At 36.7% G+C, this 18,799-nt stretch overlaps 1 protein-coding gene across 19 annotated transcripts in view; it reads left to right on the top strand.

Moving 5' to 3' along the window:
* Positions 1-17,213, top strand: part of MLLT10 (MLLT10 histone lysine methyltransferase DOT1L cofactor) — a 248,150-nt gene extending 230,937 nt beyond the window's left edge. For 18 of the 19 annotated variants that reach the window (XM_077896853.1, XM_077896851.1, XM_077896852.1 and 15 more), the window contains 7 exons: positions 1,941-2,095; positions 4,069-4,257; positions 5,053-5,141; positions 5,278-5,639; positions 6,652-6,748; positions 12,564-12,773; positions 15,377-17,213. In XM_077896853.1, coding sequence (XP_077752979.1) covers positions 1,941-2,095; positions 4,069-4,257; positions 5,053-5,141; positions 5,278-5,639; positions 6,652-6,748; positions 12,564-12,773; positions 15,377-15,421 — 1,147 coding nt within the window. In that variant the 3' untranslated portion in view covers positions 15,422-17,213. Of the gene's footprint in view, positions 1-1,940; positions 2,096-4,068; positions 4,258-5,052; positions 5,142-5,277; positions 5,640-6,651; positions 6,749-12,563; positions 12,774-13,750; positions 13,878-15,376 lie in introns of all 19 variants that reach the window. The other variant, XR_013379311.1, reaches the window with a different exon arrangement.
* Positions 17,214-18,799: the final 1,586 nt, after the last annotated feature.

Here is an 18,799-nt window from a genome sequence, read left to right as displayed (position 1 = left end):
CACAGTCTAAGTGCCCTACATCTTCTGTTCTCTATGGGAAGTATGGCAGAAAGGAATATTGTATCAATTTGTAGAAAACAATGGAACTTTAGGCTATGGCTCTTTTTTTTATTAATTGTATTCTGCTTTCAACTTATATACCTTCTAGTTTGTTTTCTCTCTGCTCTCTAATTTTGTGAACTCTGCCTCAAGCAGGGTTAGACGGTGTGAATGGAGAACAGAAGGAGGTGAAAGTCCATTCTGGAGTCTTTTTTCAACTGTGGGAACTTACAAATTCTATTAAAAATTTAAAATTTTTTATGCAGTGATACCATGAATATCTGTTGTTATTTTGCTGATATACTGGTAATGTCTTAAGGAACATCTTTATCATTAGAATTAATTCGGTAACCTCTAATTTTGCTATTTCCTAGTGGTACATCTAGTAGTGTCTTTTTCCTTTAAAATTCCTGGGTGACCTAAAAGTCTGGACACCTAACTGACTTCTAACTGAACTCTGGAAGAAATATTCTTTCTTTTCAAACTAGGACTCTGAAGGACACAATGATAGCATCAGCTGACTAATCTGTAATTTTATGCTGTGATTACTTCTGTACTGTTTTATTCTTATTTTCAAAGAAGAAAACGAATGGACTTTTGCTCATGTGTTTAGTGGAAGGAAACATTTCTGTGTTCCCCTCTTAAAATATCCTAGAAGCTACCCAGAAATTTTGCAAGATCCCTTAGTCTTATTCTGCTTAGCATAGTTCTTAGGTTTTTAGTGGCCAAATGGGTAAAACATTAAAACAATAAATTATACCAAATTATTTTTAGCATATATTTCCAACTTTATATTACCCTTTAAAAATCAGCCTGAAATTTAATAACCTAAATTATCCTGGTGTAATGTACTATTTAGAGAGAGATGGTTATCTGTATGTAGTATGTGATGTTTCCATGTGGAAAAAAACCCTTCATTTGTTTAACTTGTTCAGAGATTTGGTAGAGAAGCACACTGAGGCAGTGGCAGAGCACTAGAGCTTTTTGGAAGACCCGAGCCGACCCCAGCGCTGCCCTTTGCACAAGTTACTAAAGCCCCTTCCTGTTTCCTCATGTAGAAATGGAACCATTAAGCCAGGTTTTGACTTCTCACTTGATTGTTATGAAGATCATGTAATTATGTGGAAACACTTGGGAAAGTCTGAAGCCCTTTACTAATGTACTATTTTAGTGTGGGGGCTGGAGGCAGAGATGACCATGTTTACTAATTGGAAACAAGAAAGTGAATGAGAGGACATTACATGTTCATGTTAAGTAATACTTATTTTTGAAGACTTAAGTTGTTACCATTTGAAGTACAGATCCAAGGCATTTTAGAAAAATTTGTATAATTTGCTCAAATAAAAATTGCTTTGGTCTTGCTAATGCTCCTTAATCCTGTAAATACTAGAAAATTCGTATTTTTGACTGTATAACAAAAGGCTCTTTCAAAATTATTAGAAATATCTTTTTACTGAAATTTGAGATTCTGTTGGTTGTAAATTAATATGCTTTCTACATTATTATAATTGTCTAGTGTTACTCTGGTATTTTGCATATTTAAGCAGAATGGTGGAACTCTTCTCTTCTGGCTAATTATTTTAAGATTTTCTCATACTGTCTTTCCCCCTTTTGTCTAAAGCTATCAAATTCTTGTACAGCCTATTTCAGAGATTATTGGGGGTGTGTTTATATTTTCTAGTGGTTTTTAATTACTGAGTATAGCCAGCTAGTCCCGTGATTTTATAATTTGGGGAGAAAGAATGGTAATTACTCAATTTTAGGGTGGATTATGGTTTTATCATTCTTCCAATATAGGCAGTCTGGAGTTAGAAAACTCATACAGGGAAAGGGTCAGCATAAGGTAAGAAATGTGAATGCATTCTCTTTCTGTTTAACCTGAGAATTAATATTTTCAACAGATCTCCTGTAAGCAGCTTACAGATTCGCTATGATCAACCAGTCAACAGTAGTTTGGAAAATCTGCCTCCAGTAGCAGCCAGCATAGAACAGCTTTTGGAGAGGCAGTGGAGTGAAGGACAGCAGTTTTTGTTAGAACAGGGTACTCCTAGTGACAGTAAGTATTCTTTTCGTGTCTTTAAAAGATGGATGGACAGACAGATGGATAGATACAACAGTCACATTTCATCAATGGCAGTGAAATTATGAAACATGTTCTATATGATACGGCAAGAAGGTGTAGTGTAGTGGTTTAATAGATTCTACACTTTTACTGCTGGGCTTGAGTCAACTGTCTTTACCTGTTATTAACAGTATGATCTTGGGCAAGTTTCTTAATGTTGGTGTACTTTATCTCCCATTTGTAGAGTGGGAATAATAATGTACCTGTATCACAGCGTTGTTTTGAGTATTAAGGAGCATAAAAAAAGTGAAGAACATTGCCTAGCTCATAGTAAGCACTTAACCTGTTAGTTGTTATTGTTACTGTTTTTGAATTATTTTAATATTGGTACTTTATTCTTACCAATTTGTAAATTTTAACTAAAATACATGAGTTATATCTTCTCTTAGCTTATTTAATTGTGTGAAGAAAACTTGGCTTACCTCTGGAGAATTCATTTTAACAAATGCATATAGTCAGGGGCGCCTGGGTGGCTCAGTCGATTGAGTGTGCGACTCCTGGTTTTGGCTCAGGTCATGATTTCAGGGTCATGAGATTGAGTCCTGAGTCAGGCTCTCCTCCCCCCCTCAACCGCTAGAAATTAATTTAAAAAAATAAAAATGCATATAGTCCTGTATGGCCAACTGTCTTCTTAATTTTATAATTTGGATGAGAAAGAATAAGGATTACTAAATTATATATAACTTGTATATAAATTGCATATGGTTATGTAACATAGGTATTTTATATACATATTTAGTATTTTTCAATGTTAAAGTATTAGGAAAGACAATGGGTGAAAAATGCCAAAAAAAGCAAAAGTTCTTATAAGTAGTAGCTGGAGAAGTGGCCTCATAATAAGGATATATATTTTTTGGGGAAAAATAGGTGGTTTTTATCATTTTAGGATCTAGGCTTTTGCTGCTTTATCAAAACAAAACATTTTGCTTGTTGTTAGACAAGTGCCATAATTTTTTTTTTTTATTTAAATGAATGGTGCCTTGACAAAAACTCCTAATTGTGAGGAAGTTCATGCCAGGATAATCCTTTAAATATGATAGCTGGAGGACAGGTTTAGCTTAGTCTTATTGCATCTCATTTGGGTACACTGAGGGTTTCTTTGTAGGATCTTGAAGAGGAGGGATAAAAGTTAAATCCTTAGGAAATGACCATATATGTCTGTACCACTACACTTGTGTCTTTTGAAGGCCCTGAGGGCACGTTAAACAAATACAACTTTTTAATAAGTACGTAGAACTTTCAAGGTGTCCATCACCCTGGCATAACTACTCAGTGTTGTCAGTTCAGAGGTCCGAATTGTGGAAGGAATTGAAACTGTATTTGAGGTGATGAGGCAGGACAGAAACAGCCTGTTTACAGATGATGATCCACTTTTTCTCTGGGAGCTGGGAGTGGGGACTGTGGTGCGCATACACTGCTCCCTGCTGGGGGATATGTGGATCAGCATCCCGAGCAGCTGGGCTTGGAGCTTCTCACTCCTGGTCTGTTGGTATGCTCGCTTTACTGAGCAGCACACAAAACCTTGTACTCTTTATTGTGGTGAAGGATATTGGTGTGATTCTTTTAAATTTTAATTATTATTTTAGTGAAAAATTATGGCAGGTACTTTGAATTTTTAATTAGGTTTTTATTTTGGTGAAAATGAAATGACACCTGGACCAGGTGGGTGATATGTGGCAACAAAGTTTCCAGAAGGTATATGTAGGACCAGTATCCCTTTATGCATATATACACACATAATATATGTCTACATACAAAATTAGAAATAAAACATAGTAATTTAAAAATATTTTACAGAATTTCTGCTTTCCTATTTTAAATTTTAAAGTTATTGACACTTAAGTCTATAAAATACTTAGTTCTTTGTAGGAACTTGTCTTTATTAAAACCAACCAAATGTTTGCTAGTTTTAGGAATGCTGAAGTCATTACACCAACTTCAAGTTGAAAATCGAAGATTGGAAGAACAGATTAAAAACTTGACAGCCAAAAAGGAACGTCTTCAGTTATTGAATGCACAGCTCTCAGTGCCTTTTCCAACAATAACAACAAATCCTAGTCCATCTCATCAAATCCATACATTTTCAGCACAGAATGGTAAGTTTGAAAATATTTATTGTGTATCTAAGGAGAAAGTAGGATAGACTTGCAATATCTTTTTCATAAGTGAATAATAACTGATTCCCAGTTACACGAAGATGTAGAAAAGGAATGATAGGTTATTTTCTTTCTTTCTTTCTTTTCTTTCCTTTCTTTTCCTTTCTTTTCTTTTCCTTTCCTTTCCTTTTCTTTTCTTTTCTTTTCTTTTCTTTTCTTTTCTTTTCTTTTCTTTTCTTTTCTTTTCTTTTCTTTTCTTTTCTTTTCTTTTCTTTTCTTTTCTTTTCTTTTCTTTCTTTTTTTAAGATTTTATTTATTTATTCATGAGGGACACAGAGTAAGAGAGTCAGAGACACAGGCCGAGGGAGGAGAAGCAGGATCCATGCAAGGAGCCCGATGCGGGACTTGATCCCAGGAGTCCGGAATCACGCCCTGAGCCAAAGGCAGACGCCCAACCACTGAGCTGCCTAGGTGCTCCTGTTAGGTTATTTTCAAAGAACATGAAGAATCTGTTAAATGATCAACTTGAATTTGCTTTAACTTCTTTAGTACATAATTTAACTGTAATAGTTATTTAAATGCGTAATGATCTCTTTATTGATTTAAAGCCATAGTATTCAATAGAGTTATAGATTTTTTTCCCTTTAAACTGGTATTAGGCATAGCACGACTTAATATTTAAGTGTTTTCAATGTGAGTTGATTCAGGATAAGCTTTTAGATAAGCCTTTAACCTTACACATAATATAATTTAACAGGGTAAATAGGTTTCTTTTTGTCTTTTTATTTTTTCTAGCTCCTGCTACTGATTCCTTGAACAGCAGTAAGAGCCCTCATCTAGGAAACAGTTTTTTACCTGATAATTCTCTTCCTGTGTTAAATCAGGTAATTTTGGTGTGGTTAGTTTCATTTCTGTGTTTTTCTTATGAACAATAGTATATCACATTAAATAGTTTAAAATGATTTTAAACAGCTTTGCTCTGTTTTTTCTAACTTAAGTTTCTATTCTTTTTTACATTAGGACTTAACCTCCAGTGGACAAAGCACCAGCAGCTCTTCTGCTCTTTCTACTCCACCTCCTGCTGGGCAGAGTCCAGCTCAGCAGGGCTCGGGCGTTAGTGGAGTTCAGCAGGTCAATGGTGTGACAGTAGGGGCACTGGCTAGTGGAATGCAGACTGTAACATCCACCATTCCTGCAGTGCCTGGAGTGGGTGGAATAATTGGAGCTTTGCCAGGTAACCAACTGGCAATTAATGGCATTGTAGGAGCTTTAAATGGGGTTATTCAGACCCCTGTCACAATATCCCAGAACCCTACCCCCCTCACCCACACAACTGTACCACCTAATGCAACACATCCAATGCCAGCTACACTGGCTAACAGGTAAGGAACTAACTTAATATATTTGGGGTTTTTTAGTGCAACATAGTACCAGAGTTGTCCATGCTTTCAGATTGGGATTTTTAATGTGCTTCTTGTAGATGTAATGTATAAAAAATTAAAATCTAGCAAACTTCTAGACTTTAAGTCTATTATTCTGAGAGCCATTTATTTTTGAAATTTTAAGTAATTGGAATTAAAACAAAATTAAATCACTCTTAGTAATAGGCATTAAATATATCCTGTGCTAAAAATTTGTCTTGATCTCCCCTTGTATATTGTCTTCATGTATCATAAATTCTGAAGAAAAACCATATTGTAATGAAGATTACATATGATTGAATATTGATATCTTAAATTCAGCTATGCAATTTTGCTAGTTTTATCATTAAAGATTTTGATATAGGATGAATACCAAATAATTTATCTTGAATTTTCAGTGAGTGAAACTTTGTTACATGGGAGTTTCATGTGACTGTTTGTTCAAAATAAGGGGACTAAAGCCATGTTGTTACTGAACATACATTTGAGGAATAAATCATTTTAAATGGATTTGAAGCGGACAGTAGTCAACCATTTTTCTGGCTCCCTTTTCTTTGGTGCTCAATTTTACTGACCATTGGGACCATTAAAAAAGGTTAGGTCAAGTCAATTAGCCGTTGGATTTTTCCTTAGTTTACATATGTGTCACTTAGTGTGGGTTAAATTATCCTTGAATAATTAAAAATATACATACATGCACATTATAAACACATTTAAATTTCTATTCCATAAAATACTTAGTGCCTTCTTAGTTTATAATAAAAAGGAAAGCAAAACATTTCTTGACAATGTGAATTCTTAATTACCTGTATACACAAAGAGAAATAAGAAACTTGTATGTGATTGTTATCAGTATTATATTTAAAGTTTGGTTAACTCATGAAACACTAAATTGAAAAGTTGTCTTTCATTTTACATTTTAAAAAACAGTAAAGATATATAGTAGAAAGTAAGAATTTTAATCGTTTTTCAGTGCCTCAGGACTAGGATTACTTTCTGACCAGCAAAGACAAATATTTCTTCACCAACAGCAATTTCAGCAGTTGTTAAATTCTCAACAGCTCACACCAGTAAGTTCTTCCTTTTGATAATATTTGATTTTTATTAGGAGCAAGTGATCTAAGCCGTGATAGACATTCAGCATGGGTATAGACTTACCCACTTTGTGAAATAGCATAACCCAAAAATAGTTTGTCTTGCCATTTGGCATAGTCCACAACACCTACAATATTCACAAATATTAGAACACATACTGTGGTACTCTTGCAGACTCTGGTAATGTGGTGACATATAAGACTTTGTATTTTCATGGTGTTTCATTCTGACAGTGGAGGTGGACAGTAAACAAATGTCTGGTACTGAGAAGAAAAATAACAGGAGGATAAGGGAATAGAGGAACAGTGGGATGGAGGCCTTTTTGGAGAAGAGAGTCTTGCCTCTTTGAATAGGTGACTTTTGAACACCGACTTGAATAAAAGAAGGAACACAAATTTTTGACATGGGGGAATGGAAGAGCAGATTGGCAAAGACCGCCTGTGTGTGTGTTGTGAATACTAGAAAGAAGGTCGACATGACTATAGAATAAGAGAGAGGGTGATGCAGAGGAGAGAAAGTCACAGGTGGGCCTTGTTTGTCTGTGGCAGGAAATTTAGATTTTAAGTATGATGAAAGTAGATTTTAAGTATGATGCCATTAGTGATTTTTTTAAAACACTTCTATTGTGGAAATTTTAAAATGTATCAAAATAGTGTATAGTATACTAGTTTTTTTGTTTGTTTTTAAAGATTTTATTTATTCATGAGAGACACAGAGAGGCAGAGACATAGGCAGGGGGAGAAGCAGGCTCCACGCAGGAAGCCTGTTGTGGGACTTGATCTTGGGACTCCAGGATCATGCCCTGGGCAAAGGGAGGCATTTAACCACTAAACCACCCAGGTGTCCCTAGTATGCCAGTTTTAATAATTTTCTTAATTGTAAAAATCTTGTTTCATATATCCTCACGTTTGCTTTCAGGATTATTTTAAAGAATTAATTGGAAGATTTGAACAGAATAGTGACATGATGACAATTCACATTTTTTAAAGATTGGCTTGGCTGTTGTATGGGAAATTGTATGTGTTGGGAGGGGAGATGGTAGCAAAAGGAGAAACAGGGAGGTTCTTGGAATAGTCCAGGTAGAAGATGTGGTGTCTTAAATAGCATGATAAATGTGGGGGGAAACTGTCTGGGATTGTGTATTTTGAAAATGGAACCAACAAGACTTGTTTTTCAGACATTCAGGGACACCTGGGTGGCTCAGCGGTTGAGCATCTGCCTTTGGCCCAGGTTGTGATCCTGGGGTCCTGGGATCAAGTCCCACATTGGGCTTCCCACAGGGAGCCTGCTTCTCCCTCTGCCTGTGTCTCTGCCTCTCTCTCCCTCCCTCTCTCTCTCATGAATAAATAAATAAAATCTGTTAAAAAAAAAAAAAAGAAAGAAGAAGAACCCTAAACAATTGGATGTTGAGTTTTACTGAGATTAGAAAAGCAGTTCTGGGGTAACCCGGGGGGTGGCTCAGTGGTTTAACCCCGCCTTCAGCCAGGGTGTGATCCTGGAGCCCTGGGATTGAGTCCCGTGTCGGGCTCCCTACATGGAGCCTGCTTCTCCTTCTGCCTGTGTCTCTGCCTCTCTCTCTCTCTCTTTCATGAATAAATAAAATCTTAAAAAAAAAAAAAAGTTCTGTCACAGACATACTGTGTGTGAGATGTGTGTATAGATGTTCAGATGACATGTGGCCCTGATCATTGTATGAGACAAGTCCAAGGAAAGGATGTAGTTGGAAATAAAAATTTGGGGTCATTGCTGCATATGTAATACTTAGATTTATAAAATTTTATGAGATCAGTAGGGAATGAAGACTGATGTCTGGAAGAGGAAAATAATCTAGTAAAGAATATGGGAAAAAAGTAGCCAGTGAGTTAAGAGGAAGACTGAGAGAGTAGTGTCCTTGGGTCCATATGAAGAGAATGTTTCAGCGAAAGAGGAACTCAGCTGTGTAACATGCTTCTGGGAGGACAAATAAGGGTTGGCCATTGGATTTGGGCCTCTGGAGGTTTTGACAGTTGTAGTTTTGGTGAGAAGTAAAAACCTCCATGAATGGTTCAGAAGAAAATGGCAGGAGAGAAAGTGCATGTTGAATATTGGCAGCTCCAGATACTTCACTGTAAAAAGAGCAGAGAAATAAGCAGCTAATGAAAGAAAGACATGGTCTAAGAGCGAAGTTTTTATTCATTTTGAATATGACAGCATACATATATGTTGGTGGGAACATTTATGGTGCAGAAGAGAGGAAGGAAAACAGCAAAGTTCTTCAGCGGGGAGGGGAGGGGAGGGCAAGGCAGCATTCCAACGAAGAGGGCCAGGAAGAGCAGCTGTCAGAAGGTTTTTATGACAGAAGGTGGAAGAAACCCACTTTTAATGTTTTTAATTTTTTTTAAGATTTTATTTATTTATTCATGAAAGACCGAGAGAGAGGCAGAGACACAGGCAGAGACACAGAGAGAGAAGCAGGCTCCATGCAGGGAGCCCGATGTGGGACTCAATCCCGGGTCTCCAGGATCACGCCCTGGGCTGCAGGTGGCACCGAACCGCTGAGCCACCCAGGCTGCCCTGTTTTTAATTTTTAAAATTAGAAATAAAGACATTGGCTGAGGGAGATAAGGATATTGGCGGTTAGAGGAGAGAGAAGAAAATGTAGAATAGATATCTTGGAGAAGAGAGAAAGAATTGATTAAGATTAGGGACACCTGAAAAAAAAAAAAAAGATTAGGGACACCTGGGTGGCTCGGTGGTTGAGCATCTGCCTTTGGCTAGGGTTATGATCCTGGGGTTCTGGGATCGAGTCCTGCATCGTGCTCACTGATGGGAGCCTGCTTCTCTCTCTGCCTGTGTCTCTGCCTCTCTCTCTCTGTGTCTCTCGTAAATAATAAAATCTTAAAAAGATAAAAATAAAAGGGCAGCCCAGTTGGCTTAGGGGTTTAGCGCCTGCCTTCGGCCCAGGGCATGATTCTGGATTCCTGGGATCGAGTCCCACTTCGGGCTCCCTGCATGGAGCCTGCTTCTCCCTCTGCCTTGTGTCTCTGCCTCTCTGTGTCTCTCATGAATAAATAAATAAAAATCTTAAAAAAAAAAAAAAAGATGATTGGTTGTGTGTGGCTTACATGCAGGGCCAGCCAGTGTCCCCTGGGACACTGGCTGGCCCTGCGTAATCATAAACTTAAAGCCAGATGGGTTGCTGTGGTTGTGCAACTTTCTCCAGCTCCATTTCCCTGGTGTACCTCATTGAGTTAGACTGCTTGGATAATGCACCATTTAATTAGCTCGGAGTTTCAGCCTTTGTTCATAATTTCTTTCTCAGTATCTCCCCGGGGCTCTTGACAGGCTCATTCTGTGTAGTGCTTGACTCCCAATCTTGGAGTTGTGAGGTGGAATCCCATGTTCGGTGTAGAGATTACTTAAAAATAAAATCTTAAAAAAAAAAACTTTATAAATAAATAAAATATATCTACCTTTTTTTTTTTTTTTTTTTACTTTAGTTAAAAATATCCTGAAAATACTTGTTTTGATTGTGGATCATTGTTCTCACTGTTACTGTTCTTATACTGTTCTTATACTGGTATAAAGATAGATTATATATAAATTCTAATGCTTACACTAAAATGTGATCTTGTTTTCTTATCTCTTTCTCATCTTAATGTGAAGTACTAAAGTTCATTTTATGTGGCGTTCTTCCTCTTAATCAAGATTATTATTAGTAATAGTACATACAAATGACTCCTTTCTAGAACATGGTTCATTAAAAAGGTTGTAGCAAACACATTGTTGCTCAGAGACTGCAAGAATTGAAGTGGCTTAAAATTCTACCTTTTTGTCAGCCAAGGTTGTAGGGTGAAGTTTGTTCATTTTTACAAGCATTGCATTTTCTTCTAAGCCATACCTACGTCTCCCAACTTAAGAAAAACTCCTGCTTGATAGTCCTCCCTGCCCCACCAACTGCTGCCCTCTTTTCCTGCACTGTCTTCTCCCAGGTGGCCTTCATACTGCTAAGTCCAGTGGACAGTTGTTCTCCTTTTTACTTGATCTGGCAGCAGCATTTGACAGAGTTGATCACTCCCTCCTTGAAACACTTTCTTCCCTTAGCCTCCGTGTTCTTCCTGCCTAACCATTCATTCCTCTCTAGCCTCCTTTGCTCTTTACCTCAGCCTCTCACTTTTAGAGTATCATAGAATTTTAGGGATCTCCAGTCCTAGAGTTTCAAATACCATTCTCCAGTCCAGCTTAAATACGTGCACATGTTGCATCTTCAGGCCAGTCGCCTTTCTGGAATTTCGGACTTCTGCATCCACCTGCTTACTTGACATCTCCACTTGGGATATTTTTATAGATATTTCCAGCATAACGTTATATATCCAAAACTGAACTGCTCATCTATCACAAACCTGTTCCACACACAGTTTTGCCTACCTCAGCCACAGGCAACACCTACTTGTTAGTTGCTCGAGCCGAAAACCTCAGTCATCCTTCATTCTTGTGTGATGCCTCTCATTGAATCCAGCAAGAAGTCCCAAGTCAGATTGTGTCGCTCCTGGCTTAAAACCTTCTTCTGGTCTCCCACATTACTTTGAGTAAAAGCCAAAGTATTCATGGCTTCCCATCATGAGGCCCATATTCTTCCCTTGTCTCCAGCCTGCCCCTGGTCTCCTTGCTATTCCTTGATCACGCTGGGTGTGCTCCCACATAGCCTTTTAGCACTGGCTGTTCCATCTTCCATTCCCTCCTTGCCTCTTTGTCCAAGTGAGAACCATCCTGACCTATGTATCTGAGATTTCCACCTCCTGCTGTATTGTCTCCCACATACTCCTGTTCACTCTGATCCTTACCAATAATCCTTTCCTAACATTTTTGTTCATTGCTCTCTCTTCCCTTTAGGCTGAGCCACAGAGGGGCAGAGATTTTTCCCCTCACCGATATGTCTCAAAACAGTGCCTGACACATAGTAAACTCAAGAAATCAAATACATATTTGCTGCAAAGAATAGTCTCATAACTGGGAAGCCCCAGTGGCCCAGTGGTTTGGCACCGCCTTCAGCCTGGGGCGTGATCCTGGAGACCCCGGATCGAGTCCCACATTGGGCTCCCTGCATGGAGCCTGCTTCTCCCTCTGCCTGTGTCTCTGCCTCTTTCTCTCTCTCTGTCTCTCATGAATGGGTAAATAAAATCTTAAAAAAAAAAAAAAAAGAACAGTCATAACTACACCAAGGAAGCACTCTTTATTGGCATGAATGAGAACTTTATTTTATTTTTAAAATTATATTTATTCATGAGAGACACAGAGAGGCAAAGACGTAGGCAGAGGGAGAAGCAGGCTCCCTGCAGGGAGCCCAATGTGTAGGACTCGATCCCAGGACCCCGGGATCACAACCTGAGCCAAAGGCACATGCTCACCCATTGAGCCACCCAGGTGCCCCTGTGTGATGAGAGCTTTAAAAGTTACTTTTAATTAATTAAGTTCCCAGAACTGGGAATGAGAATGGTTCACATTCTAATGGCAGATCCAGATAACTTGGGACTTCTAAGTTGCTGTTGCCCTTAATTATCATGAAAACCTAATTTGAATAGAGGGTCCTATAGTTGTTTGCCATGTTTTGAAAATAAGCCATTCACTAGTGATGGTTATTATGTAGTGCCATGTATTTTTCCAGATAAGATACTGGTTTTTCCTTCTTAGTGAGTGTGATTTATATTTAAATACCTAATATTAAACTAAAGGAGAAAATAGAGAAGTCAGGCTTTACTCACTGCCAAGTTCTGTGACTGGGCACTCATCTCCCCCATGCTTCTCCCTAAGGAACAGCATCAGGCCCTTCTGTATCAGCTAATGCAGCAGCATCACCACCAGCAGCACCACCAGCCTGAACTCCAGCAGCTACAGATCTCTGGGCCAACACAGATACCGATCAACAACCTCCTCGCAGGTACTCAGGCGCCACCACTGCACCCAGCTACCACCAACCCATTTCTCACCATCCATGGCGATAATGCAAGTCAGAAAGTAACAGTAAGTATCTTGGCTTTATTTTATCTAGTGAAATAATAAAAAGAATTTTATTGATTTATCAGAGATGACTGTCTCTTTAGCTTTTTCTTATTTTTTTTTAAGACTTTGTTAACACCTTAGTGATTAATCACCTGACTGTGACTAAGTTATTTTATTTTATTTTTTAATATTATTCCCCTGTTAATTTCTTCTTAAAAACCAGTTGTTTCAGCAGCTGGATATTGTAAACATGAAGGACCCAAGCCAATTTTATATATCCCCTAAGTATATTAGTTTAAATTTGTGCATATGGTTTGGGAGATTTTTTTTTTTTTTTTTTTTTTTAAGATTTTATTTATTTATTCATAGAGACACAGAGAGAGAGGCAGAGACACAGGCAGAGGGAGAAGCAGGCTCCATGCAGGGAGCCCGATGTGGGACCTGATCCAGGGTCTCCAGGGTCACGCCCTGGGCTGCAGGCGGCGCTAAACCGCTGCACCACCGGGGCTGCCCTGGGAGATGTTTTATAATTCACCACATTGGAAGTAAAAATGTATTTTAGTTATATAGTAGGTAGTATAGGACAGTCCATTCAAAAGATAATAGTTGGTGCTTTGTGAGGAACTTTGTTCAATTAATTTAATTATTAGAACCAGTCTAGATAATTTTGGTATATTTTCATTATTTTGCTTTAAAGTACTTTGTAAAACTGAATTATAGTTATAATAAAGTTAATATATAAATTTTAGGGCACTCCAGTTACTCTGCTGGATTAATTTTAAAAAGGAAGTAAATAATAGTTTAAATGATTAATTTCATTTAAGTGCTAGCCTCTTAGCCTTTTTTTTTTTCTTTTTTTTTTTTTTTTTTTTTTGCCTCTTAGCCTTTTAATGTACCAGTTAAGATACAATAAAAATGGATGCAGGAACAGTGTACTATATATCTAATAGTGCACATTTTAAGGCTGTTTCTTTCTGTTAATTCTCCCCTTCAATTAGGTCTACTTTACTGGAGTATAAGTGTTTCCCCTAAATTCGAGTTCAGGGCAGAACCCTGTTAGAGGAAGGATATTGGGATATAGAATGGAGACTGGACATCAGGAAAAGGAAGAAGGGAAAGAATGAGGTGGGAGACTTGGCAAATCACAGTGTGAAAGGTCACAATGTTTGCGATTTCCCATTACTTTGAAAGCTTGCTTTTTATTGTGCTGTTAGTCTTCAGAAACTTTAGTTTGTATTGGTTCAAAATACAGGGTTATAAAAAAAAAAAAAACAAAAACAAAATACAGGGTTACTGGTTTTCATCAACTCTTCAATGGCTTTGTTTGCCACACTGTCTCTTGACTTCCTAATTGTGAACACTGTCACTATCAGAAACCTCATCCCCTCTGCAGTGTTTTAAAGACATGGGAAATTTCAGTGAGTCTGTATTAATTTAGGAACTTTTTTATATTGTTTTTTCCTCTCAAAATGTTTTCTTGTGTTAAAACCAAATTACAGGCATACCTTGGAGATAGTGTGGGTTCAGGTCCACACTATTGCAATAAAGTAAATACTGTAATAAAGCAAGTCAAGTTAATGTTTGTTTCCCAGTGCATATAGAAATTACATGTACACATCCTGTAGCCTAAGTGTGCAAAAGAATTAGGCCTAAAAAAACAAAGTATATAGCTGAATTAAAAAATGCTTTTTATTGCTAAAAAAATGCTAACCATCATCTGAACTTTCAGTGAGTTCTAATCACTGATCACAGATCCCCATAACAAATATAATAATAAGAAAAAGTCATTCTTGCAATATTGCAAGAATGACTAAAATGTGACATGGAGATACGAATTGAGCAAATGCTGTTGGAAAAGTAGTACCAGTAGACTTGCTTGACACAAGGTTGCCACCAACCTTCATTCAATTTGGGGGGGAATGGAATAAAGTGAAGCACAATAAGACAAGGTCTGCCATACTTACAAACTACCTTTTCCTGAGTTATACAGTATGCAATATGTTTTTTGTTTTTGTTTTTTGTTTTTTTTGCAATATGTTTTTAAATGGAAAACTACAATAACAAATATAAAAAATCAAGCAGTATTAACTATCTAATGGGAGAAAAGCAAGGCTGGGAAATAATATTTATAGGTACCCCACTATATATCAGGCATCTTCTTTAGATAACAATAGTAGACATAATTTCAGTCTTTAAAGGACTTTAAAGTTTTTTTTATAGATTAGTAAAAGGAGACTCAAAGAGGTTAAACTTCCTCATGTGGGACTGAACCCATGACTTTCTTAGTCCACTAAAAATTCATTTTCCACAATACCATGTTACTGCTTCTGTGGAAATATCAATCTGGGGGATGATGTCTATACCTGTTCTCCATGAGTTCTGTCCTCCAGATGGGCACATCTGTCTTCATAAACTGCTCAAATTAATATAAAGCAGCTGATGATGTTTACTAGTAAACTCACATCTTTATATTGTACTGAAGAGTAGTCGTGCAAACTTGTAGAAAACAATTGAATAACTATATGTGCCCCTTTTGTCTCTGTTATAATGCCAGTTTAGGGGAAGATTACAAGTGTGGGTCACACATTTATTTACCTAATGCCTTCGATTTTGTTTAACTGCAGAGACTTAGTGATAAAACTGGGCCTGTCACTCAAGAGAAAAGTTGACACTTGAGAAACCTCTAGAAACGGCCTCTCCTGCTGCTCTAGCACTTCATCTGGCTGCCATTGCAGCCTCCTACACCTATGAAGAAATGCGACAAGAAATGAACTGCACAACAAAGGATTAATTGCCACAAGGACTTTCTTGTAAGGCTTTGATTAATTTTCTTGTTGCTTTGTTGCACTGAAATGGAATTCCCGTATATCCCCCATCCCTCAACCCAGATTTTTTTGAACTTTGAAAAAAAAATTTAATAACTAACTTTTGTCAATGAAATAATTTACATGCAATGAATTTATCAACCTAAGAGGAATTTAATATAGTTGGTGCACAACTAATTTTGTTATAAATTGGAGAGACAAACAGCAAAACTAAAGACTTGTTCCATTTATAAACTTTGATTTTGTTGTACAAGTTGGAATATGAAATATAATCTTTTCGTTTGGGTTACAGTATGCTTGCTCTGTGAGTCAGATCTTAAGACAAATTTTAAGGAACTGTCCTATTTCTTCTATTGGAGTTTTATTGGTTAAGTATTGCAAATTAATAGGTCATCAACTGGGATTTGGCAATCTTTGTTATAAATTTTTTTTTTTATATAATGGGATTTGGCCAATTTTGGTAATCAAGTTAGGATGGTAATGTCTGCTTCTGCTAAAGGTAATTTTCCTTTGCTAAATACTTTTCTTTTTTTTTTTTTTATAAAAGTGCTAAGACCTACTCCTATTTTAAAGTAACTATTCATATTTTGATTTAAGTGAGTTCTAAGGCTGCTGGGGGAACCAGATCAATTCAAAGTGAAAGATTTCTTTCAGAAAGAGGGGCCGCTCTGGAAACTGCTGGTAGGGTTTGGCCTGAATCAAGTGCCTGTTAGTAGTACCTCCATTGTGTTGAAATGGCTCTAGACAGCTGAGCTTGCACTATCGTCAGTCCTTGTACGTACGTAGTAGGGATAGTCAGTGTTGCACCAGCAGCCTTCCCCATGGTTCTGCCTTTATTAAAAACTTTCTATGCCACTGTAGATAGCTCAGGCAAAACTATTACCTGGGTATTTATCCACTAATGAGTCACAAGAAAAATGAGTGGATTTGGTAAGGTGTTTTTTTTGTTTTTTGGTTTTTTTTTTGTTTTTTGTTTTTTTTTTATTTAAACAACTTCCCATTTACTGACAGTGATTTCAAACAAACAAGCAAAATGACTACAGTTCCTGAAACAGGTGAAATCTGTATTTACAGACCTTACACTTTGGGTAGCCACACTCCTGGTGTGACAGTATGACAGAGTATAAATTGAACAATTGGAGATGTAATCATTGAACTGTTCTTAAATGTGTGAATTATTAGTGGAAAAGACCCAGCTGTAATTAGACCTCCACTGTGTACTTAGCTGGAAGAACATGTTAATTCTGCAATATGTCTCTTGGTTAAACATTGCACAGTTCTTACCTCATTTCTGTAAATAAGGTTTTGTGAATCTGTTTTGTATTGTGAAAAATTCATAAGATAACATTGATATTTTGATTTGTAATATTTCTAATTGGTAGATTTAATTGAAAAGTAAAATTAATTTATTTTTATATGTTCAGGGGAATTTTAAAGAAAGTCAAATCTTTTGTAGATAATTAAAAAAAATCGGTGTGGTTTATTTTACGTATTTAACCCACTGGTTATTATTCTGTAACAATTTGTATAAATGGTAAATTTTGAATGTGTTGTTATTTTACCTAGATGTAAAATTCCACATGTATTAAAGAAAATGTACAAAGTTTTTGTTAATAAAATTTAATAATGTTTATAACTCTATGCTATTCCTTTTTCCAGTTTAAGATATAATTGACATACAGTACCATGTAAGCTGAAGGTATACATAATGATTTGACTTACATGTATTATGAAATGATTACCACAGTAAATTTAGTCAACATCCATCATCTCATGCAGATACAAAAACAAGAGAATGAAAAAAATTTTCTCCCTTGTGATGAGAACTCAGTATTTACTCTAATTAACAACTTTCAAATTATCATACAGCAGTGTTAACTGTCTTCCTAACTAATTTATTTCATAATTGAACATTTTTACCTTTTGACCACATTCATCCAATTCTCTCTCATCCCAGCCCTGTCCTTTGGTAACTGCAAATCTGATATTTAGGTGTTAGTTTTTCTTAATCTCTCTCTTTTTTAATAGATTGCACTTGTGAGATCATGAGTATTTGACTATATCTGTCTGACTTATTGCACTTAGTGTAATGCCCTCAAGTTCCATCCATGTTGTCACAAACAGCACAGTTTCCTTTTTCTTTATGGTTGGGCACTATTCCATGTTATACATATGTAATATATATGATATATATATTATATACCATATGTGGAGCGTGTATGCGTGTATGCCCCAGTCTCTTTATCCATTCATGTTTCCGTGGACATTTACGTTATTTCCATGTCTTGGCTATTATGAATAATGTTACAGGGAACATGGGGGTGCACCTATTTCTCTGACAATGTTTTTATTTCCTTCAGAGATGTTACCAAAGGTAGGATTGCTGAACCATAGAGTAGTTCTATTTTTAACTTTTTGAGGAACCTCTACTGGCTCTCCATAGTGACTATACCAATTTACACTCCCACCAACAGTGCACAAGGGTTTCCCTTTTTCTACTTCCTCACCAGCATTTGTTCTTGTCTTCTTAATAGTGTCCATTCTGACAGGTATGAGGTGATATTTCATTGTGGTTTTGTTTTGCGTTTCCTTGATGGTTAGTGACATTGAACACCTTTTCATGTACCTGTTGGCCATGTGTATCATCTTGAGAAATATGTCTGAGTCCTTTGCCCATTTATTTTTCCTTTGCCCATTTTTTGATTGGATTGTTTGGGGAGGTTATTTTTTTGTTTTTGTGTTTGTGTCTTCTATTGAGTGGTTGAGTTCTTTATATACTTTGGATATTACTAACCTTATCTGATACATGGCTTACAAGTATGTTCTTTCATTCTATAGGTTATCTTTTCAGTTTACTAATGGGGTTTTTTGCTCTGCAAAAGCTTTTAAATTTGATATAGTCTTTTAAAAATTTTGTTGCTTGTACTTACTTCTGGTTTCATATCCAAAAAATCATTGCCAAGACCCATGTCAAGGAGTTTTCTCCCCGTGTTTTCTTCTAGGAGTTTTATAGTTTCAGGTGTTACAATTAATAAGTCTTTAATTCATTTCAAGTTACTTATTGTGAGTTGTGTAAGGTAGGCATTCAGCTTTACTCTTTTACATGTGAATATCCAATTTTCTTAGCACTGTTATTTAAGAGACTCTTTTCTTCATTCAGTATGCTTGGCTCCTTTGTGAAATACTAGTTAATCATATATACTTGGTTTTATTAGTAGGCTC

The sequence above is a fragment of the Canis aureus genome, chromosome 5 (assembly GCF_053574225.1).
Source record: "Canis aureus isolate CA01 chromosome 5, VMU_Caureus_v.1.0, whole genome shotgun sequence".
NCBI lineage: Eukaryota > Metazoa > Chordata > Mammalia > Carnivora > Canidae > Canis > Canis aureus.
Note: the sequence above shows the minus strand (reverse complement) of the source record. Positions and strands in the feature narration are given on the sequence as shown.